Source organism: Petromyzon marinus, chromosome 36, assembly GCF_048934315.1.
Source record: "Petromyzon marinus isolate PM22_M1 ecotype Great Lakes invasive population chromosome 36, UKy_Petmar_22M1.pri1.0, whole genome shotgun sequence".
In the NCBI taxonomy this organism is placed as follows: domain Eukaryota; kingdom Metazoa; phylum Chordata; class Hyperoartia; order Petromyzontiformes; family Petromyzontidae; genus Petromyzon; species Petromyzon marinus.
Window position 1 is genome coordinate 5,585,646 of NC_133702.1, and position 24,707 is coordinate 5,610,352.

The window sequence follows — 24,707 nt, forward strand, 5'->3', positions numbered from 1 at the left end:
ACATACTTCACGCTTAAATTTCGATTTAAAGCTTTCGTGACTGCAAGGATTCATCTTCTTTGGTTCTTTCGGTAAAGTCACGTAGAATGAGAATAAAATAATAAAATAAAACAATAAAATTCTCACGTTTCGGCCACAACACAAGTAGCCTTTTTCAGGTGAAGGAAATTCTCACATCGTGAGAATTTTATTGTTTTATTTTATTATTTTATTCTCATTCTACGTGACTTTACCAAAAGAACCAAAGAAGATACTTCACGCTGATCAGCGTAGGTTGATAAAGAGCTTAAAAACGTTAAAATCATTACTACCACGATGCAGTTGTGAACATTGTTTCTTTATCTTATGAGCAAAAACATCTTTAAACACGTAAAGTGTAAATGTATACTGCAAACCTAAACCACAATGTGAAAATCGACTTAGAAAATATAATATGTACATAAAATGGCTTAAACATTGTTCTTTGTATGGACAAGCTCGTATTATTTATGACTCACCTCTAGAATTGCATGTTGTAGACATAAATCAGCCTTGACATAACTTACTCATCATTGCACGCGTAATGTACGTAAAAGAAATCTAAATTTGGCATTGTAGTGAGGTAAGCTATAACAATAATTTCAACTTGTAACACGCATAGACAGAAAGACTCAAGAGGCGTGAATAACCACTTACAAGTGGGAAAGGCAGCAAAAATCTCCCCCAAGCTCTGCGGTCCTCTGCATATTAAGGTGTTATCAGTCAATTAATGAGTGTTCACGCATGTGAGAGTAAACCGGAGCACCCGGCAAAACAAAACAAAAAACCCCCACGTGTATGAGGGAGGCAACGTTCTATCACATACAGATGGAACAGATGGAGATTCGTCCCCTTGCTGTGCAGTATTCTCTAGGCAAGTCAGGGTATTGGCAACCTCGACTTCCACGGGACGGGAGTTTCACTACATTCGTGTGATCCACCAACCCTGGCTACCGCAGTACTCTATGACAGCCGTGTGCCACCACCACCACTGAGCGGTTATCCAAGTCCATTAAATGCAGACAATAGATGCCGAAGATGGGTAACGCCATGGTTATGAGGATTGCTCGTGCAATAGCATCAACGTTTTGCAATAATGACAGCATTTCAGAAGCAGTTGAGATGCCAGGAACAAAGTATAGTTTTCCAAAGAGAACAAAATAAAATTCACACATCTAAGCACATTCGGATCAAGCTATCAAAAATGCTGTTACGTAAGATGTACATCTTTACCAAATTCAACTCCAAAGCATAGACAGTAAAACACCTCTCATTCACCACTCTTATCCACTCTTCCTACTAGATCTCATCCGCAGAGATTCGTATTATCCACAGCTCTATTGTTTGTGTTATCGAGTATCCGCAGGTTAGAGGAGTTACCAGGAAGTGGATGTTCACAAAACGAGTCATGCAGTGGCAGCCATTCATGCGGGCATTAACCTCACCATATTTATGATAATGGATTGATGATGACAAAGTATGAATACGGTGTTAAAGATGATCATGATCCTTTGCCGCTGCCACCATGATTAATTTCTGCATTTTCAGGAGCATTTACCTTCCTGGGTAGTTGAAGATGATTAGACCTGTCGAAAGCATCCCCAAAACACATCACTGTCGAAAAAGAGTTCCACTGTGAAGTATATTAATACAGAAAATTGGAATCCGTTTGTTTCATGCAAGACGGGGGAAGCATCGACGGCTCCCACACTCCAATACCCCACCGGGGCCCTGTGGCCGCTCGCCGGCGCCTGCTCAGACGCTGCGCGGAATTCTGTTGCTCTTGCTGTGCACGCTGTCCTGGAGAGGCCGCCACTTGCCCACGTGGGTCTTGTGCTTCCCGTGGCCCCACCGCTGGCACCACAGCCTCTGGCAGAATTCCTCGGCCTGGCGCGACGGTCCACCGCGGCCAAACATGGCCTGCAGGTCGCCGTACCTGCAGGCGCGGGGATGACAGCACAGCGCAGAGGAGTGGTGAGGGGATGATCCGTGGCGAGGTATAGCGGTGGAACCGACTTCTTGACTTTTGATGTCCATTTCATTTCCCACCGTGTTGATTTTCACGAAAGGATGGCAATCATCTTTCTCCAGTCGACGTTCCTGGTGCGTTGAGAAATATACCTACGGTGCCGCTTACAGCAGTCCACACAGAAAAGGCAAGGGACGTTATTTATCGGACGAAAAATTATAAGATGATTCCTGCAGAGTCTTGTTTCATGTTTGTTGCCTGCCCGGCTGGGTATGTCTCCTGTCAGTAAGGGCGTTCAGTACTGGGCAGTTGGAAGCAGTCGCCCTCCAATAATAGAGGGCGGAAGAGTGATGCTTAATAATTAGTGGACTGCCGGGCGGCTAAAATGCAGCAAACAGGCATAATGGGGGGTGCAGTTGGTGCATCTGCTAGTCAGCTCAGTCAATGAACCCATGGCACTTGGGTCTGTCCCATGCCTAAGTGAAGAATGGCGGTTGTGGTTGATGTCTGTACTAGAAGTAATGAAGCCCCATAAATGAAAAAAACTAAAAGGTCAGAGTGGATTTCCACTTGAATGAGACTGCAGTGGTGCTCACCTCAGGTTTACAGCTATGAGCCAGTGGTCAAGATTCCACATTTCTATGATGAGGGAAAACCTATACAAAGAAAAACTACTAGTTCCACCAACGTGGTATTGATATTATAAAGCCCTGATTGATGTGAACACACGGGATGAGAGGGGACGCAGATAAAACAGGGGGGATGCCCCATTTCATTCATCACACCAGGCCCCAAGCCGACAACGCTACGCGACTGGACACAGATGTAAATGGTAGACGTCTAGGCTTGCCATCTCGAGGTACAAAAAAGAACAACATATCCTGGAAAGAATATCTCACAATACCAGATTAAGGGAGAACTACATATACATGATGCATTGTCTCGGGGTGTCGCATTATTACGCAAATGTAAAATACAAAGATAGTTTTCGGCCCAGGAAGACTTGCAGAGCTCCCAGGTCAGCTACCCTGAACGCCCTCGGAAAACCGGGGAGAGGTGGCAACCCTATTGAGCCTGGAGAGAGCCCCGCCAATTGGCGAGTTTGACGCCACTGCACCGAACCGACGTCCCCGTCGGCGTACCAAAGCTTGGGCACGTCGCGGCCGCCCCCGGTGTCCATCTCGTCGCACGGCTCCCAGCGGCGCTGTCGGTCGTCGGTCGAGTCGTGACCTTCGCCAGTGGCGGCGCCCGCCCTGCCCGGGGAGCGCTCCTCGGCGGACCCGGCCGTCGCCGCGGCGGAGGGCCTGCCGCCGGCGAGGAGCGCTCGCCCCACCCGCTCGGCGGTGAGCACGCGAAGCTCCACGCGCAGCAGGGCCCTCTGGTAGCCGAGATCGTCCGTGCGGCAGGTGTACGAGCCGCTGTCCAGCGCGTGCAGCGTGCGGAACAGGAGGCCTTGCTCCAGCTTCAGGACCCGCTCGTCTGTCTTCACCTGTGTGGCCGGCGGTGGCGGAGCAGGAGGGTCATTATCTGCAACGCCTCTTTAAGTAAGGCCGAAAGCTTCTGTCCAGAGATGGATATAGAAACTTCTCAAGGGGTGAGGGAGAAGGGAGAAGTGGGGGAAGGACGGATGTCCCGGAATCTCAAGCGTTTTAACAAGGGCCCCACATTAATAAGAAAAAAATCCATTAAATCTATTTTCTCCGAAAAGTAGAATAAAAATACCGATTTTTTTCTGTTTAGGTCTTAAGGGCACGGGCGCAGGCAATGCCCCCATTGCCCCACACTGTTCCTTAGCTCCACCACTGGCTCTGAAACCGGGGGTGGAATTATAATGCTCACATATAATCCAATATGTATTTAGGTATGTTGAACTTCATTCGCACCGTACATATCAAACCGTGCTAATCGGAGGTGTAGGGAAAGGACAACAAAATAGACAAAAAAGCAGTTCTAAATAAATGAAATTACAATCTAGATGATTTAAAAGTGCACAGCTCCAGTGGCTTCCTTATATCGGAAGGAAGAACGTTCCAGACGGCCGCCGGAGCACATGCGGTGCCCATCTTTGTTCGATCGCCAGCCAAACCCCCCGCTGCGAGGATGACCGGAGTTCACGTGATGATTATGAGCTGAAGGGCGTGTGGAGGAGGAGGGCGCAGTGGCAGGGAGGGAGGGTGGCCCGGGGTGGGGTAGTGGGGGGTGTGGAGGAGGGCGCAGTGGCAGGAAGGGCGGGTGGCCCGGGGTGGGGTAGTGGGGGGTGTGGAGGAGGGCACACGGGACGGAGGGCACGGGGTGGAGGTGGGGGGGTGTGGAGGAGGGCACGTGGGGCAGGGGGGCACAGGGTGGTGGTGGGGGGCGTATGGAAGAGTCCACGCGGGGCGGGGGGCACGGGTGTGGGGGGGTGACACGTGGGGCGCTGCGTGGGGTGGTGGTAGGGGGAGGTGTGAAGAAGGGCACGTGGGGCAGGAGGCAACGTGGGGCACCTGCTCGCGCTGCTCGCTGCCGGCGTGCTGCACCAGCCACGTGATGGAAGCCCGCAGGGACGGGGGGCGGCACTCGAGCAGCGAGGCGTTCCTCTCCACACCGTACACCACCTCCACGGCCTCGGACGGCTCCGCTGCACGCGCGCGAGGAGGTGCGGGGTGGCGGCAGGGGCCAGCAAGGGGGGTCATGACCCCTGCTTCGCCAGTTGCCCGCACGCGGCCGATCCATGCACCCTTCCGTGCCGTCGTAATGTAAAATGATAACTTTAACAAAAATATATACAATATAAGCTAATGGGAAATTTAAGTATTTTTATTTATTTAACTTGATGAAGGCGTTTTAAGTAGGTATGTTGACCACTGTGCCAGCACAGATCCCTGGTATAGCTGTTGGGCAAAGCTCCGTGAGCACCAACTAAGGCTGGCACAACAAATGAGCGTGCGGTTTGGCCATCAAGAGGTTGATGGTCACACACCTTGTCAGGTTCCCATTTAAGGCTGAGTCGACCTAGGCTGGCCCAAGACCAGTTTCACTTTGCCAGGATACTGTAGTCAAGTCGCTTTGTTTTGGAACCCAGTGATTGATCTCCGCACCATAAATGCAACAAATTTGTGCACAAACACAATACGCACAAACATACACGTGACTTCCCCCGTGCTAAGGGGCCGTCCATAAATGACATCACGCGATTTTGGCCGATTTTTGACCTCCCCCCCTCCTCGTCACACGGCGTCACAAAAAGTCAGACCCCCCTCAAATATGACGTCACAAAGCTCTGCCCCGTCCCCCAAAACCTTATTTACATTTTGAAAATAAAACATGCTTCAAATCGCTTTAAACTATTGTCATTGTAGTGCGTATTTAATGTGGCGCTGCACTCTGATGTTGTAGGAGAAAACACGTATTAAAAAGGAGGCGTTGGAAAGCTGAAATTTAGCATAAAATTTACTTTAAAATATTCAACGTCTAACTAAAACTGCAAATGTTCAGAATATTATATTGAAATTCTCGTATAATTACAAAATATTAAAAGTAAATACAACTATGACAAATACTTGAAACTTTGTAGTAGAACGAAGCAAAATGGAGAGTACAATTACAACACATTCATTCCACAGAATGAAAAGCCCTGGTAGAATCATTAAAATCAAAATGTTTAATAACAATCGTTCAAAGAATTTACAAAATTTATGCTTCTCCATTCTCCCATGGAGAAGCAAAATGCTCCTTCATGGAATACATAAAAGGTGACCTTAGTAAATTTAAATTATCAAATAGTTAATAATGAAAATGTATCAAAAGTAGTGTTGTTATAACAATTCTATTTCATGAAGTAGAACGTGTTGCTTATATTTATTAAAAGTTGCGCATTTTGATGTGACGTCACATTTCTCAAACTCCCCCCTCCCCCACTCGTCACACCTCGTCACAAATGTCTGACCCCTCCCCGCCCCCGCCTTGGTGCGTGACGTCATTTACGGACGGCCCCTAAGACGGCAGCGGTGTGTTGATGCATCGCACCTCGAGATTGCTGATCCCAGCACTGATGGGTAGCGTCTCCTTTCCTGATATCCTGCCGCCTCATCCTCCTGGTGACCCTGAAGGCAACACGACCGAGTCCATAGGGGCACAGTGCACACCTGGGCGCCACGTCACGCGCAATGGTCCCACAGCGCCATCCGTTTCTCACAACCAGGCTCTATCCCAAATTGGCGTCCGCCTCTCTCGATCACCACACGGACAAACACTCCAAAGCCGAACGCAATCGAAACGCAACGACGCGGTTCACCGCGCAATTGTTACCCAACCATCTCCCTGCGTCGATATTTGAATCATTTGGCGGGACCCCGGGGTCCCGCAAAAATCCGGTCAATAATAATTATTATTGTTTTTCTTCAGTCCGCCCCACTACGTGATCCCGACAGCAACGCGCCACCCGCCCAGACTCGCCGCGCCAACAAGCGCCAGCAGCAGCAGCAGGCGGCGATCAACACGATGGGGGCCACCCCACCGGCCAAACGCGAGCCCTGGGGGGCGTCCGCTGCGGTCGCGTGCGGCGACGACGCCCCCCGGTCAGCCGTCGATCCTCGGCTTCTTTGCCAAAGCGAGCCCGCCCCCCCCCCCCCAGGCAGTGAATTTAACGTGTTTATGTAATTTTTCAACTTTTTACGAAACTTAGTGCCCCGAGTAGCTCTGGACGAGGCCAATCTGATCGACGCTAGTTTTGTTGTCGGTAAGGCAACAAGACTCGTGTAGCCACGCGGTTTTCCCCACCCCGGGGCAGTGATGGGACCCCGGGGTCCCGCCAATTGCTTCATTTGTCGATTGCGATTCTGCTAGTGACCCCTAGTGGTGTGAGCGTGTAACATGCCATGCATTTCTGTTCCCAAAACTAGGACCCCGGTGCACGTGAACTTAGTGAATGCATGCTCCCAATCAGTGCCGGATTAAGCTAGTGAGGGGCCTGTAGCATATGTTATAAAGTGACCCTAAATATAAAAAACACGTCAATATTAAAACACATACATTTTTACTTGCATAGTAAAGTAATTGTACTTTTTTTCATTTGCTATACAGCCAGATAATACGACAAATCACTAACCTTAAACACCCAGTCGTTCATAAAAGTTGAAGGCAGTATAGTACTATAAGTGCAGAATCACTTAACTGGAATTGATAGCTTGAAAACATTTAGCGCGGGGCCCTTGAAAGTGCGGGGCCCGTAGCACGTGTAGCTACTACACGTGTAGCTACTACACGTGTAGTAGCTACACGTGTAGCTACTACACGTGTAGCTACTGCACGTGTAGCTACTGCACGTGTAGCTACTGCACGTGTAGCTACTGCACGTGTAGCTACTACACGTGTAGCTACGTTTGCTATGAGGATAATCCGGCACTGCTCCCAATGCACTGGGTTCTGTTTATCTCTCTCTCTCATTGTCATTAACAAAGATGTGGAAAGATGGTTGTGATTGTGGGTTTTAATAGGGTCAACAATATTGTCGACTTTCGGGGCAAGTTCTGATTGCGAGCAGCGCCTACGAAGGCTGGCACGTCACACGAAGGAGTTGGGTGGACAACACCACGCCCGGCCGCCTTTGTCTCCCTAGTGGCGATGCAGGTTATACGGGGAGATGTTTGCCTTTGATCATGCTTTAGTACTTTGTTTCTACAAACCACATCTCTATTTTCAACAGAGAAAATTTAGGGTCGAATGTGTGTATGACTACGTGCATACTCGGGATGGCATAATACGTTGATTCGTCGATTAACATCGATTCTAAAGCTCGGGATACACGCTTTAAATCGTGTGCGAGAGAATACTTTAAATGCTTATTTTATTCGCACTTGGAGTAACTAAATGGTCTGCGTGTCACCTTGCAGCCACCACAGGCGCTACCACTCACCACAATAAGAACAACGAATTAGCATCCAGAATCACGGCAATTCATTGAATCACCAGTGAGGGGCGGATCATTCGACACGGACACACCAAATGTGTGCGTGATAAAAGGTATGGCTGGGCTACGGATCATTATGTACATCGGTCCACCAAGCAACAGCGGCGGTGACGATGATGACCTCGGCGGTTGTGGGGATTTCAAGGTTGTGTTAGGCAAGTACCTGGACTCTGGGTAGTTCTGTCCTGCCGTAGGAACGCCCCTCGATTTCCGGCCTGGCTGCACCCAATTGTCGACGCTCCTACACAACGCAGGTTTCAGAGCATAGTGACACACAGAGAGCCCCTTCATTTATAAGCAAGCGAGAGCCAACTGACCAAATTACACCGAATGCAACCGATCTCATGAGATTTCGGAAGCTAAGCAGCATTGAGCCTGGTCAGCGCATGGGTGGATGACCGCTATGCTCAGCATGCTGTTATACGTGGAGGGGCAATGTGATGGGCAGCAGAGGCCAGCGCAACCCAAATTTTTCCGGAGCCTTCACCTACCCGCAACTGGCCAGCATGGTGAGGCACGGTCGTAGATCTCCCGCAACCCGCACGGCATGGCGAGGCCCTCGTTGAGTAATGGATTGTGACAAAGAGGCCGTAGGTCTGCACGCGCGACACATGAACCCCCGGCTAATTACGAACCTACCTATCGCTCGCTGTAAGCTACCATAACTCCACAAACCTGGCCGTCGCCTGATGAAGCTAGTTGTAATTACTGGCGAAACGTCGTACTCGAATTGTAAATGTTGTGGCTTGGCTCTCCAACACACCGGTGTTGCTGTACTAGTGACGAATTGGCCACGTTCTGTTTACTAGTTGGCTGTGTCGGGTGGTGACAGGTTTAACGACATATTTATATATTTACGCGATCTAACCCTAAAAACCTGTATGATGCATTCTAACTCCATCACGTATTTAAAAACATATTTTAAATGTGTTATTTGACAAGAGCCTGGTAAAAGGCACGAATCGTAATAAAGGAAGAGGGTGGGGGGGGATACAGAAATTCTGCGGACCAAAGTGCAAACTCAGTGCTCCGGGGGTTCTGGGTAGGGGAGAAGATTGGGCTCACTGCTTCCTCCCCTATCTCTTGACAAACATCCATCGCTATCTCTATGGGACCCTTTTCCCCAGGATAAAACATTTTTTTTTTTAATGAAAAATGAGAATAGGTTTTACCTTTTAACTGCTCGGCCCGAGCTATAAGTGTTCTGATGCTTGCATTGTCTTTGTACTGTTCGACTTTTGGCGCTGTTCTCTGCTCTGACACTGGTGGTGAGACTAGGTCATGAAGAAGGCTGTCTCTGGTGTAGGCCAATCAGTTTCAAAGACAATGCCATATATTGTCAGAGCATTCTTGTTTGCATGCTCACCACAAGTACGTGTGGTTAATGCAGACTTGATGCCTTGCAAGAGGTACTCATTTGCTAGTCGAACATCTTAATACCTCCATCTTTATCGTCGGCGGCTCTGTGAGAATGAGGGCGGCGATTAACCCCGCGGACCCGCAGAGCGGACCCCGTGAGTGGAGCCCCGGGCTTACCGTTTGCCCGGGTGCCGGTACTTGGTGCAGGAATGTCCATCCCACGCGCAGTAGGGGTCTCGTGCCAGGCAGCACTCGGCGCACGTAGCGCCGTACAGCTCGCACTGCTGCAGGGACACCTGCGCCGCGGCCTCCCGCGTGCCCACGTACAGCTTGCCCTGAAATCCGACAGCAACCAAATTTGACATGGTTACGTATGTGCGCGCGTGTTGAAACTCTTTCACGCCTCTACGTAAAAAAAAAACATGTTAATTGGAGGTGCGGGGGAAGGACAGAAAACTAAACTGAAAAGCTGTTCTAAAGAAATTAGTTTTTCAATCTAGATTACAAGTGCATAGCTCAGTAGCCTCCTAATATCAGAAGGGAGAGCGTTCCAGACGGCCGCATCTGAAAGCGCGCGACGCGGTCACCATCTTTGTCCGATGGCTGCCAAATTATTGCTGATTATTACAATCGTAATTTTTTTCCGAATTTTGAATTTGTAACGTGCGCAGTTCTCGTTTCACTCTCAGACAGAGAGAGAGAGGATGACCCGGATGCGTGGGATACCACAGACAAGTGAGAAGGCAGACCGAAGCGGCGCTCGCAATTGCCAATGCTCTATGGCCCTATATTGTGACATTGAGTGTTTATACACGTGCGAGGAAACGTGGAGTGCCCGGACAAAACCCACGTGTGTGAGAGGGGCGTAGCATTCAATGCTTGTTAAGGTGGATTTTCATCCACTAGCCGTACTGCCATACACTTTTAAAATCAGTTTTACAAACTTCCAATCCACGCCTCCAAAGTGCTGTATTACAGGCGTGCATAGCTACCAGCGCCCGGCTTGGGGAAGGAGGATTTGAAATCCATAATAGCAGGGAGTCGAGCAGTGGCATAGTGGTTAGCGCAATGCACTCTAAAACCAAGATTCCCGAGTTTGATTCCTGACCACAGCTGCCGTCTGTGGTTAAGATATTTGAAGATTTATTAACTGATCTTGCCACGCTCCCACCAACCCCTCCCTCCAAAACCTCCACTCAAAAACACCCTTGACCGACACTGCATAGAGAAGTCTCCATCTAGCAGCTGATGTTGGTCACGAAAGCCGACTTGTTAAACCATAAACGAACAGCTGTAAAAGGCTTTCCAGTGCATTCATTCGTCGTCATTCTAGCCATGGTCCATTCACTGTGGATGGAGGCCTTCCGGTCTCGCGATGCAACAGTCCATCAAAGAAACGTGGATAAAAGCAAGCTTGGAATCACACGCAGAGCCAGAAAGAGGAATGCGTGGATCAATCAGATATATCGTAATGACCGTTGACAAAAAGCTACCATGTGCTTGGGCAAGGCACATTGCCATGACGAAATGTTGCCTGCTGAGCAGGACAGGTGGCAGAGAGGCAGCTAAAGGCAAGAACGTTCCTAAGAGTCACGACCACAGTGCAGATGGACCAATGAAATCACGTGCAGGAGCCAGATGGGTTGTGGCGTGGCATCACAGGACTGTGAAGGATGACGACGATGCGGGGAAGCATTCATCCAACAGTCGATAGACAATGGCTGTTGCTGCTGCTGAGCATTGTAATGATAGCGTGATATGATTTATTATGTTTTTCAGTTTCATTTATTAGGTATAACCCTGTGAGCCATGCGGCTCTTGACTCGGGTGCAACCACAACAAACAAAAACATGAACAAGAAAAATCTTAAAGTGACTACACGCTACAGAAAAATCCAAGAAAAAACAGCAAAGTCTTCCATGTTTATGCCACTATACATTGTTGCCCCAAGCAGTGACTGTTCATTGAATCACGGAAGGCATTATATTTGCACTTGGGCACAACTATTTTACGCCAAGGAGTTCCAAGAACAATATTTTTTATTGCCTAAAGTTTGAGCTCCATACCTACAGAGTGTATAAGAAACGCAAGCTCTGCATGTTCTGGTACATTTAGATTTAAGTGGGTTAAAGCACAGCTGCAGTGAGTTTGTCTCTGTATTCGGTCTTGCCACAAAAATACCGAAAGCTCAAAGAGCCCATGTGAAGTCCTCCTGGGCTTACCCTTTTAACAGAGAGGTCCATGGTAAGAATTGGCGAAGGTTTCTGTGAAAACAAAACAATACATCAATGTTGTTTTAGAACAAATCTAATGATCATAAATGTTCAGAGTCCTCTTTACATACCATGCACATGACTGCATGCCACGGAGTACATAGATCAGTGATTACTACCATTACTCTTTACCTCAAATACTTGAATTTCCTCCAAAATGATTTCTTCCGGTGGAAAATCCTGGCTTGTGGATATCGATATGACTTTAAGCACTTGCCCTGTGTCTGCAGGAAACATTAAAAACGAGGGCACTTTTTCAGGCTGGAAGGTTAAGTTTTCAGGGTATTGCCCATGTCAGGGCATTGAGCCAGCTTCTCTGAGCTGGCTGCTATCCTAGTGCAGCGAGTAAAAAAAAGTATTGCTTGTGAAATTTGTAAGGGCATTCGACAACTAAAGGTGAGTGGCTAACTAAGAGAGAACAGAATCTACCTCTGTAGGTTACAAGTGAATGTAATTTGCGTTGGAGCAAAGCAAAGAGGCAGTTGCACCCCCTTTGGACAAGGGAAGAAGGCCACGATGAACAAGGCCCACCGGGTTTTGAGATGCGGTTGAGTTGAATGCATAACCAAGGCAAATCAAAGTTATGACTGTAACAATTTGTGCTATGTCGACAACGTTCATGGGCCACCTTTGCTGGAATTTGGCCCAATGTCGCTATTGGTAAACTCGGCTGAGACCATCAATTCAATACACTGGAGAACCCGGGATTTTGTCACAGGCGGCTTCGCTGTATGCGAACGTAGGATCTCAGCGCTTCTGGCTCAGCGCTCTGACCTCCCATGTGTTGGCTTTAAATAAAGTTTATTGACCACAAAACTTCTCACGATATTAGAAACAGTTTATAAACAACAACAACAACAACAACGGTTAACACAGCCGTGCGTGGCCGCAGCATAGGCAAAGAGAAAGATCCCCCGTATAGCCTTTAACAGACTGTTGGGGAAAGTGGCGATGTTTACACACCGTACCAGGTATTTATTTGAGGCTGAGTCGACCTAGAGGAGGCACAGGACTAGCACAGATAAACGTCCCCGGTGGTGGCCGTGAACGGGAATCGAAGCGCAGCGCAGCGCCAACCGCTCCCCACAACCACCACCAGCGTGGGTGACCCCAGCCACGCCCCCCGGCGGGGTCACCTGTGCCGAGGAAGATGGCGTCGTAGGCGGCGTCCTGCGCCTGGACGCGGTCGACGGCGATGCGGGTGAGCCGGCGCCCGGGCTGCGTGCTCACGAACACGGGGCGGCCGTGGCGGGGCCGCGCGGGCTGGTCCATGAGTGGGTGGGACCGCGCGAAGTGCAGGACCTCGTCGGGCAGGCCACGCGTGCTGTGGTACGTCGAGCCCGGCGGGGCCGTCAGGTCGCTGAGGCACTGCGCACCGCGCGGAGGGGGGGGGAAGGAGAACGGCAAAAAAGGTCCCTTAGGGTGGCCAAACGTCCTGTGGAACGGGCGTGGAGATTACCGGTGGTGGCCGTGAACGAGAATCGAACTCGGGTCGCCGGGTTCGAAGCGCAGCGCAGCGCCAACCGCTCCCCACAACCACCACCATCTCCAAGGCAGAGGTTCTTTGCAAGCCATCTGGCTACCATGAGAGATTCGTTCATGAGGCTATCCACATATACAAACACAGAGACAATTTCAACCGAGAAGATGGATTCTGGCTTAGCAATCATTGTAAGGATTTGATAAACCATTTCGGGTCTTAATTGATTGATCACGCTTAAGGTGGCTTTCAGACCGCATCCATGATTTTCCCTCTCCCCCCTCCTCTTTTCCGAACATAGATGGACTCGTCCATCTGAATAACTGCCAAATCTCTCTCCGTGGTGCTAACGTTAAAAATAACCGCCACTTTTTTCAAATTTTCTTGTTGTGGTTTTCACACCTGATGACGATTGCTTTTGTTGCAGTCGAAACGTCGTGATAATTTTATTGTTTTATATTTTTATTATTTTATTGTTTCCCTTCTACGTGACTTTACCGAAAGAAGCAATAATATAAGGTGGAGATTACCGTCACACGTATCAGGATTGAGTGGAGGAAGACGACCGTGAAGAGAGATCCCCGCAAAACGCGAGTGGGAGGAATGCCAGAAAAAATAGGTTTAGCACTATCATCCATCTGTTCGGTCCAATTTTTAACCAAACCCTAACCCATTGGCCAGTACCGTACGCGTATACTTTACGTAAAAAAAGGGATACATAACCAACATGTAGTGGTGTCACTAGGGTTGGTGTCACTCAGTGCGGTAACTCATGGTGTCACCCCTCATGGACCGCCACCCATACCAGACCATACAGAATCCTTAGTAATATTTTTTGTACTAATGTTACTCGCAAATCGTAATTCCCGTATGTCACTGAATGTAATGGCAATTGTAGTGACATAAACAACTAGCAAAATTTAAATTACACCTTTAAATTACAATATTTCCTTTTATTACTACTTCATTCTCAACAAAGTTATTCATATAGGTTCGCAGATACAAATAACCACAATATTGTAGCTAAAACACCAGAAAATTTTACAAAATCAGCGACTACAAAAACACGAGCAGCAACGAAAACAACAGCACGTGCTCGCAGCGCGTGCAGACGAAACCACGTGACTCGAAGCGTCACTGCAGTTGGGTAACAGTGACAGCTCTGACCGGAGCGCATTAGAAGGTTCAAAAAGTAAATTAACACAGAGTTTTAGCCTTGTAGGTATATTGACACAGTACATGTAAGCTGGGTTTAGTTATAACAACAAAAAACACATTTCGTCGTTATAACTAACTACAGGGATATTTTTTTAAATAAAAAAAGATCATACATTTATGCTGAAACACTGCACAAAAATTGTATAGACAGTCATTTTGGTGTCACTCCCTCTGATGGTGTCACCCGGTGCGGTCCGCACCCCCCCGCACCTCCCTAGTGACGCCACTGCCAACATACACGTGCAGGTAGCAAAAACATTCACCAGTGGGAATGAACATTTGCTCCCGCGGAGTTATATATGTATTTCTATTCTGGGGAAGCAATGTTCATTTAACCCTTACCCATTCTGAGACGTCTGCAAGTTGAATCTCTGAACGTGCAAGCAGTCAGCGTTAATTTTATTTAGAGAGGCGTTAGAGGCATTATGTTTTAAGACATTGCACTCACAGCAGAGAACTGTAGCAACACGACCGCACTCTATGATAGCTAGCGCCAAACTGCCACTCGCCCTCCCGCATAGCCTTTTACTTCCAATGACACGTACGTCATCAGAACAGGGACAGTGTCAAATGGGTTAAATGGCAGAGCACAAGCAAGTTTGGCAGCCTGCTAGATGTACATGTACCTGTTGCCGCGACGCGAACGACTCACCGTGCCAGGCCGCGGGTAAGGCACCCTGCCCTGAAACGTTGCCCAGTGGTGCCTGGGTCCCTCTCGGTGAGCAAAGGCCCCCTTGAAGACGTCTCGGATCGCGGCCATGGAGTATGCGCACACAGCGAAGCCCTTGAAGATGTCACTGTGCACGTGCGTGTGGACGACAGGGGGCACAAAGGAGGCCGTAGAAGAGATTTATAAAATTGACAAGTATTCTGACAAGATATTCAAATATTGTAATGTGTGAACATTTCATTAAAAAAAATGTCAAAAAACAGATTTGTTTTAAGATATACATGACAATGGAACGAATTCTACATCGGAAGATTGGGAAGTGAGGATATATTATTATTGCGTGAAAACAAAAAAATCACGGCTCGTATTATAATCGAATGTGTCATTTAAAACAAACGTCACGAGCATGCAAAGTGTACGAAGCACAGTACCTGACCGTGCTAAAAATGGCATAAACTTCGGGATTTTTTTCATCACTGGTTTGAAGTAAGAATACATCCTCTGGAAAATAAACAAATCAAACACAGACTATGAGGTTACACGTAAGGATGACACACCTGCCTTCTGAAAACATTTCTCTCAGGGCCCCCCCCCCCCCCACTGTGTAAACTGTGACCTCCAACGATGAGTCAGTCCAAACTTTTGCCCCCTTCTCTCTCTCTCTCCTCTCTTACCCCGTTGCTCTAGAGAAGCACTGCAAATAGTCATAATGGAGTGTTTTTGGATTAGACCGCGTAAATATTTAATGTGTCGTTCAACCTACCACCAGCCGACACAGCCACTTAGTGAGGTTTGTCACAAAAACTAAACATGCCAATTCGTCATGAGTACAGCACACTGGTGTGTTGGGAGAGTAAATCCACAACATTTGCAATTTGAGTACGACTTTTCGCGAGTAATTATAACCGGCATCATCAGGTGACAGCCAAAGTTGTGGAGAACTCCTCCCGTTTCGGAAACGGTCAGCCTGATATAGTTTGATCCGTGAAAGGGCAGTGTTAATGTAGGTACAGTACGGTACTGAACGGTACGTCAAACTTCTTCCGCTGCCGTACGTAGCCGAGCGCGTGAATCGCCGGCAATGTCGAACGTGGAGGTGACTGTTTTTTTTTTTAAAATCTGTGATTGTATTTGGAGAGAGACTTGCCCAGCTGATCGAAGTGCGTGTCGATGCCGTCAGAGCCTGGGATGGAGCACAGGAGCCTGGCCTTCGTGAAAGTGCTCCACTTGTTGACCAACACTCTCTGCCCACCCTCATCGTTCTGCACAAACGGAATGGCAAAAAAAATTAAACACCGACTTTGAGGTTAATGAACACTAACCGTGAAGCCCACATCAAGGAAAACAATCGTGAAGTCCAGATCCAGGACGTTTTGCAGGAGAGTCCTGCATTGGGATGTTTGTCAAAATAACCTTTTAAAGTGTCTTCATGCGTGTGGAATGAAAGCGGATTACCTGGAGAAATCTCACACGTATGAGGGGATTACACTTAAAACGCGCGTGTAATGATAAATGAGTTAATTAATATCGACTAGGATTACAATATATACGTTTAATTATGTGTAAGGATCAATGCTTTTCATTTGTAATTCATTCACATAAGCCCTTCCAGCAATTGAATAGCTACACCCCCCTTATCAGGCATAGCCGGTTCAGTTTAACAACAAGGTGAGAGTCAGGCCGGCCTCCCAGCTCCTCTCGGATGGGGCACCGTAACAGTGAAAGAACGCCAGTAGGGTGGAGAGAACTGGCGTGGGCCAAGAGACATTTTCCCTCCCCCCCCACCACCCCACCCGGTGCGAGAGTGAATCGGGACATGTGATCTGGCTCGGAGGAGCATTGCGGGTGCGATCGGTACCGCGCAAACGCGGCCCACGCGCGAAAACCTCGCCCGGCTCCTGCCATCGGCCTCGGTGGCCCGCTCCGAGAAGAAGAAGTAGACCTTGTTGTCGAGCGGGTCGTCCGTGTCTGGGATCAGGTGCGCCGCCACAAACCGAGGCTCTGGCAAACCAAAAATACAAATCACGCGTAATGTTTTTGTTTTTGCTGCTTAACGAATGACGCCGCTCGAGAAACCAATGGCTTTCATCTTCTCGTTAAAGACGTGGGGAAATATGCGGCTGCCTGGCACCAGTTTGAAGGTTCCTTAATGAGAACAGCGGCTTTGAAAGCACGGTTGTCACGTACGGTTACGTGGAAAGCTGGTGGGGGGGGGTGGGGGGCAATGGCAAGGTTGGTGGAAATGTGAAACATGAGAGGTTGGAGTTCCAGTGTGGGTGTCCCAAGTCAAAGGTCAAAAAAACAGGAGCACGGGTATGTTTAGTTAAACCTACGTGGCGCTTGCGAAGTTATTTGGGCCGGCGAAAAGGTAAAAAAACCCCACTGTTTTCGGCAATGGAGGAAAATACGTGATGTCCTTGTCTTTCTTAAGATTTGTTTTAGCACTGTCTGCAGTTGAAGGTGGCAGCTCCTGCTTTTAAGATGCCAATAGCAACCATCTGAAAGGGGGACAAAATTTACCAAACCGACGAGCGATAAACGCAGATTGGTGTGGTTGTTTGCCAGAACGTGGAAAAATACAGCTATGTAAAAATGTATGGGTTAGGTGCCCCATAATGGCAAGAGTGACTGGTGTATTAATATATATGGGAATAAGATGATACTGATATCACTCGTGTTATATGGGAAAATATATTAATATATTACTCAAGTATGTTTTTTTTCCTGATTAATGCGTTAACAAAGACTCAAACACATGCCAGACAGATCACAACACACAGCTTATGTAGGCATCTGCAAGGGAATAGTTATTTGTACTTTTATTTGGGTCTCACTTTCATTACAAATATAAGGTGACCACCAAAACCCTTTCTCTACCCACTGGTACAGGAACTGAGGAAGACTGCCATGTGATTAAAATTTTATTTAGGGATTTCAAGTCAAGTCAAATGTTCTTTCTTCTGAAAATGAGAAACGATGCGATCTCCGTTATCGGTTCTCAGATTCAGAACACATACATCACATTGCATGTCCGAGAATATATTTTGCAATTTGCACATGTTTTACGGAATGGGTTGACGTGACCCCCTGTAGTCACTAGTGGCTGATGAATGCACCATTGTTATAAATGCACCATTGTGTTAATTTATAAAATAACAACTTGTTAAGTCAAATCAATGGCTCCTATATTCACCACAACTTAAAAATGTATACATATTCATAAATCAAACCATGACCCTGAATTGCCACAATCAACTTGTTGCAATCAATCATCAAACTGCAAGAAGGAAGATTGTGGGAGGGGGGGGGGAGAACGAAGGCCCAAGTCTACGAATCCACACGGCTTGTGAAGCCCTGGGACAAGAAATAATCCATGCTGGATAATGTTGAACTTCTTTCGCACCGTACATAGCCAACCGTGCTAATCGTAGGTGCCCGGGTTAAGGGAATCAGAGGTGCGGGGTAATTCCATGAGTGTCCCAGCATGGTTTGGGTCCGGTTTATAATCGTCAGAGGAGCTCCCATGCCCACCGCTGTGCCCCCTTGCGTCATGCATCACCATTGAGAACTTGCGGGTTGGAGTGCTCCGTCCTGATCGCTCGATGCTGAGGGGTGCCCGTGCGAAAGATCGCGGCGTCTTCCTCAAAGAAGTCGGCCAGTAATCCCGTGTACAGCTGTCCGTCTGGCCATTGATTGGTTCATAACACAGGGAGGACAAAGTACACAATCACGATGATGGCAAAAGCGCCAGGTTACATTTCGGAATTCGAATGTGGCTATGCTTGGGTCGTTTCGGTTATGTGTGCCACTCCACACAGCGAGATTGTCGAATTATTTAAAGAGTAGGGTGCAATTGTTGTTCTCCCAGTATTGTGTGTGTGGGCATAATTTCAAGCAAAAGTCGTCAAACAATAATTGCTTTAAGGTACAGGTATTTCAGAACTATAAATTATTTCAAACGAATTGCTGATGATTAATGGTCAGCTCAGTGCAAATGTTTGAAAAGCCTTCTACGAAGCATACATGATTAAGGACTATATATTGGTTGCAGCGACAAAAGTATATATATATTAAATCAAATCCTTGAGTTGAAGGTCACTTCTTCTCCCTGCTGCCGACGCTGTCAGGAACTCCTTCCCACCAATCATCTGTGCCACTGATTGTCTGCCCCACATTTAAGCCCAGGCTCAAGGCCTCCGCCTGCTACTCTCCCTTTGGCTGTCTGTTCTCTCTAAGAATAAGTGTACATTATTTCGTACAAAAGAGTAGGCCAATTACCATCTAGAGGTGCTCTCTAGAGCCCCATTTATTTGGAAGCCCTTCAGCCATTAGTGGAGTGAGCAGGGCTGCACCTGTAACTTCCACCTCATATATATGCCTCCTTGTTGCCTGTGATAAATATCCCACTGTTTTGTACAGCATCTTGGCATGCAGTTGTATTTAGTCATCATATAATTATACACTATAAATGGTAATTGTAAGGGTACATAAAAAAGTGACCAAACAATCATAACAATGGACTAAACATAACAATGATTTTTTCCCTTGCTATTCCCAATGGATGTAATCAGTCCAGTTTCCATGCTGCAGCTTGGCAGTCTCAAATTAATGTGTGTATTTAACTCTTTACTGGTTATGGGCTGGTTTGCAACTCAATATCAGCTCATGAAAACAGTTCGTTCACATTTTGAAAGTGCCATACCGTAAAGTATGAATTCCAAATCTGTCAGCCTAGTCTCTTTGCCCTCTCTCTATGCAAAAAATGGGCCATTGCCAAAAACATATCCTCCATTTTTCGGTTATAATGAATCGCTAACAAATGAATGTGGTGAGTTTTAGTTTTTTTTATTGCCAAATCTCTGAGCGTACTGCAGGACAGCGACTGCACCAATTCACACATTTCCTCTTGTCCAATTCACATTCGGAAACCCCGCTGGCCCAGTGGTGCAGAGCATGGCCGGCTGGGGGCCCACGGTACAGCGAATTAAACCGAGCCCCCCGGTCCAATTCTCCTCCCTCTTTACAGCCCGACGCCCGCTGGTCCCGCAGACTCATGGGCCCCGGTGCAACTGCACCGCCTGCGCGCTCGATATCTGCACCACCCCTTGCCAATGTTTAACAGCGCACGCTAACACCGCGATGATGTATTCTCGCTCAGGCCCGAAGCCAAACACCTTTCCCTTCTACGGTATTCTTTGGCGACGATGTTCACAGCCGTATTTCATCCAGTGACTCGCGTGCCCGATTCGACGAACGGCGGCACAGAGCAAATTTGTGCGGTGGACGGAGCGAAGGAGCGCTGATATATTCATGACCCGGGGGGGTGGTGGGGGGAGGGTTCTGAGCTGAATTGGGGAAACGGGGCTGCTAAAATTCACGTCAGGGAACACGTGAAAAAAGATTATGACAAATGCGGCTTCAAATGTGGACAGCTCTTTCATGGAAGCCGTTGTTTGTGAAGGGAAATGGCTTCTGAAGGGGAATGTGCGCGGCCCCGGGGCGAATTCCCCGTTATTTGTGTTTCAACCTTAATTTAAATTCCACAAACACAGAGATAATTGCGACTGGTGCATAACACGACGAGACAATTACACGGCGACGCGCACGCTCGCTCGAGACACACATGGCCATCACTTCCTTGGACAATTGTTGTTTACATGGCAGGCAATGCGATTGTACACATTTGTCATGTAAATATATATTTTACATGTACCTAGAGACGACATTTCCACGTAGTTCTGTACATACATATAGAACTATTAGTAGCCGGTCGCAGGTTTAGCCTGCTTTCTTTTAAGTCACGTAGGTGACTTTACCGAATAGAACCAAAGAGTATGGATCCTTGCAGTCACGAAAGCTTCAAATCTAGAATTGCTTTCTTTTAACTTTGGTATCACACTCCATGGGAGTCAAATTACTTGGTTAACGGTCGATGGTTCACTAATTAATTTAGAATTAAATATGTTTAACCATTTAGCATGAAACAAAGTAATTTGGAACTCAGGCTGAGCCTCCCCCATGAGTGAAGCAATCAACATCTGGGCTACAATTTCTTGGGACACCAAATTCTGAACAATGTCATGACTTTGGTTGCTGTTGTTATAAGCAGCATTGACTAGACTGCAATTGTTCTACACTTCCGTTGTGTAGTCCCTTACTGAACCCTATTAGAATTCACATCCGTTAGCCGCGGCCAGGGATCAAACTCAGGTCAACGGGTTCACAGCATGGTGCACCAACCGGTGCTACAGTTCCCCCCTACATGGCTATTTACGGCGCGAAAGAACTTCAACGCGCATACATAATCAAATAAGACATTATTCTTAGTTCTTTCGGTAAAGTCACGTTTCCCTTCAACGTGACTTTACCGAAAGAACTAAGAATATGAATTACTGCAGTCACGAAAGCTTTAAATCAAAATAAGACATTGTTTAAATGCATGCCTATACAGGTCACCATACTTCAATAGGGATGGCCGTTGGTACGGCTATTTTAGTACACGCAATTGACAGGAAGGACAAGATCAATGGGCTCGCATAATGCGCATGCATAATGTACGTCGACTCATTAATCCCCACCCCCCTCACTTTGTGCAAGAAGAGCACAGGATCATGGCCACCACATCTACGCCTCTATATAAAGAACGAAACAGGTGGACTTCTCCACAAATTGGCTGTCGCCTGATGAAGCTAGCTGTAATTACTGGCGAAACGTCGTACTCGGTTTGTAAATGTTGTGGCTTGGCTCTCCAACACACCGGTGTGCTGTACTAGTAACAAATTGGCACGTTCTGTTTACGTGACAAACCTTACTAGTTGGCTGTGTCGGGTGGTGGCGGGTTTAACCAAACATTTATATATTTAAGCGATCTCATTAAAAAAAAAACCCTCTATTATGGTACATACATTACAGTATATGTAAATAATGCTCAAAAGGGGTGATATTACACTGGTTGTCTGGCCTATTAACTAAGCAATGTTGTTGTTGTTGCAACAACTTGCAAAGGGAACCAACGGGCAGATTCCACAGCAGATCGCGTGATCTGTAAACGCGCTGCCGGAATTCACTTTACCGACTACTGTGGACGCAAATGGCTCCTTGGGGCCAAAGGGGCACCTTCCTTGTCCATTCTCAATGCTCTGTGGCTCCAGCTTGAATGTGTGGTCCTAAAGGTGGGAGACATAACAAGCGCACGACTGCATTCATTCACCGCGAGTGTTTGCGTTTGACTTTCCACTGCGTTGGCGCCTTGCAGACTCATGTCAATATGCGCTGAGCTACTGTGACAGCTCTGAAAAGAAAACGTTCGTCGCCGCGTCGGTAATTTCTAGAAGCGTTAGGCGCTGGAACATTTTTTTTTATACGTTTACGATCTTTTTTTTTCTCGGAACCACAACCGTAAAGAGCATCACGACACGAGCGTGCGTTTTGCCTGCCGTCTGAGTCATCACACATTTTTAACTTGGCTTTCACATTCCAGTCCAACATGTTAAATAAAGAAAAAAGAGAGAAAACGTTATCCATTTAGGCACAGAGACTTTCAGGCAAACGTGATGATAGAGCACCCCATGTAGGGAAAGCACACCACCCAGTGCCCACCCACCAGTACAGAGACGGTTAGACATATTGTAGGAGGTACTCATTTTAGGTTGAGTTGACCGAGGTGGAGGCCAAGGTCAGACCCACGTACCCATTGCAACTGCTGGTGGACATCACAACCAGCAAAATATCCCTAGGGTAGCAAGGATCACGGGGGCAGTGTCTTATCGAATACCCCAACACCTAATAAAGCGCTGTTAGCGAACACCTATGAAGGCCGGCACAGTGCACGGAAAAGGGTGGGTGGCCAGCACCAGGCCAGTCCGCCTTTGTCTCCCTATTGACGAAGTTTACTCTAGGTAATCATTTTGAGACTGAGTCGACCTAGGAGAGGCCCAGGATCGGTTCAGATAATTGTCACTGGGTGTTGGTCGTGAGTGGAAATCAAACTCGGGTGACCGGGTTCGTAGCGCAGCATGCTAACCGCTCCACACGACACACACTTGCACGTGTGTGTCATTAATTTCAGAAAGGCTTGTGCCTTTCTGAAAATAATTAAACGCGTGATATGGAATATAACAGTGCAACGAGTATTATCACCATATCATGGCAAAATACTGCAGTTTTACGATCTTATCTAATATATACATAGCTAGTCATGTATGAGTGAGTGACTGATTTAAAAAAAATGTTTCAGAAGGGCTGGAATTTGGCACAAATATATGCTCATAAGTACAATAGATATGTGTTGTAAACTTAGTGTTATAAGATTTTGTATTTTTAGATTCATGTCAATTACGACATAAGCTTTTTTAAAGAAATAATATATAAAGATTTTTCTGCACACCAAATATTGTGGGTAAAAGTTATAACGTGTTTGTTTTTTTTAGCTTAAACTGGTTAAAGTTTGTATTTAGGACTGTGTAACACTGGCAAAACACGATAGTACGTCAAAATGACGTCAAAATTAGAATTTAAAATTATAAAATCTTAATTTTCGATTTTTAGACCCAGAAAAATTGGGGGCCTGAACAATAACTTTACATTTTTGTACACTGGGCCTATAAAAACTTGTGTATGTATGTCAAACTTATCTCGCACCATACGCAGCCAACTGTGCTAATCGGGGGTGCGGGGGAAGGACAACATAAAAAAAAAATATCTGAATCGGTCCTGGATGTTGAAAACGATGCTAAACCCAAATTACACTTTTTTAAAAGCTACATTCTCCGAATACTTTTTTTGGAAGTGTGACACCCAAAGCCAAAGCAAAGCGGGTGACGCTGACTACCAAGTAACTCATCATGTGCACTGTCCTGCAGCAGCAGAAGCTGCCTGCTCATGTTTATTCTTACACGGTATTTATTTATAGCCTGAACAGACTGTTGGGGCAAGTGCTGTTAGTGATCACCTATGAAGGCCAGCACGGCACACGAGGGGATGGGTGGCCAGCGCCACACCCGGCCGCCTTTGTATCCCTAGTGGCGATGTTTACTAACCCCACCAGGTACTCATTTGAGTATGAGTCAACCTTGAGGGAGGCCCAGGACCGACTCAGACAATCGTCACCGGCGTTGTGCAATGAGCAGGACTCGAACTCAGCTCCCCGGCTTCGTAGGTTAGCGCGCCGACCGCGACTACACGACCGCTCCCCGCACACACTCACATCCACACCTCCATGCGTACATACAAAATGACCCCTCGCTGTCAGTTCTGTGGCATCGTGGTTGCCGGCCAATGGCCCACGTCACAACGTCCGAACAACCAGGTAGGCACAAAGAGCCGCTCGACGCAGCGGCCGCGGGGCTGACGGCGTTGGCGGCAGCCAGACTGCCGCTCTTTGATTTTATCTGTCGATCGCAGGCGTTGCATTCGACCCCAAACGACCGGTGGACCCCCAATCTCTCCCGCCCACCCTGGGGTTCGCCAGGCCTCCCACGGGGTCAACGCGCTCTGACCCCACGCAATTAAAACAAACCGATAAGCGGGACCCGCTACCGCCTTTGTTTTTCCGCGCTGACCCACGCCGACTCGTCGACCGGGGAGTCCTGCCCGTGCGGGCTCCGTACGTGTAGCGGAGGTTGGGAACGACCCTCACGCGATTTAAAATCCGTTCGATGATGCCGCAAAGCACGGGGAGATGTTCTGAGGAAGGTGAGGATCGATAATTATGAAGACTTTAAATTTGAAGAATCGTGGGTTTCTCCCCCCCCCCCCCCACCACTTTTTGGCAG

General features: G+C 47.5%; 1 protein-coding gene across 1 annotated transcript in view; it reads right to left on the bottom strand.

Annotated features, from left to right (window-relative positions):
• Window positions 1–318: 318 nt before the first annotated feature.
• LOC116949370 (semaphorin-3G-like) overlaps window positions 319–24,707 on the bottom strand; it is a 41,880-nt gene continuing 17,491 nt past the window's right edge. The window contains exons 5-19 of the mRNA XM_032966613.2: window positions 22,007–22,100; window positions 18,494–18,616; window positions 16,793–16,935; window positions 16,082–16,196; window positions 15,366–15,435; window positions 14,917–15,061; window positions 12,703–12,934; window positions 11,699–11,790; window positions 11,516–11,557; window positions 9,471–9,628; window positions 8,098–8,175; window positions 5,993–6,069; window positions 4,471–4,604; window positions 3,130–3,476; window positions 319–1,954 (exon numbers count right to left, since the gene is read on the bottom strand). Of these exons, the coding sequence (XP_032822504.2) occupies window positions 1,774–1,954; window positions 3,130–3,476; window positions 4,471–4,604; window positions 5,993–6,069; window positions 8,098–8,175; window positions 9,471–9,628; window positions 11,516–11,557; window positions 11,699–11,790; window positions 12,703–12,934; window positions 14,917–15,061; window positions 15,366–15,435; window positions 16,082–16,196; window positions 16,793–16,935; window positions 18,494–18,616; window positions 22,007–22,100 (2,031 nt within the window). The 3' untranslated portion in view covers window positions 319–1,773. The remainder of the gene's footprint in view (window positions 1,955–3,129; window positions 3,477–4,470; window positions 4,605–5,992; window positions 6,070–8,097; window positions 8,176–9,470; window positions 9,629–11,515; window positions 11,558–11,698; window positions 11,791–12,702; window positions 12,935–14,916; window positions 15,062–15,365; window positions 15,436–16,081; window positions 16,197–16,792; window positions 16,936–18,493; window positions 18,617–22,006; window positions 22,101–24,707) is intronic.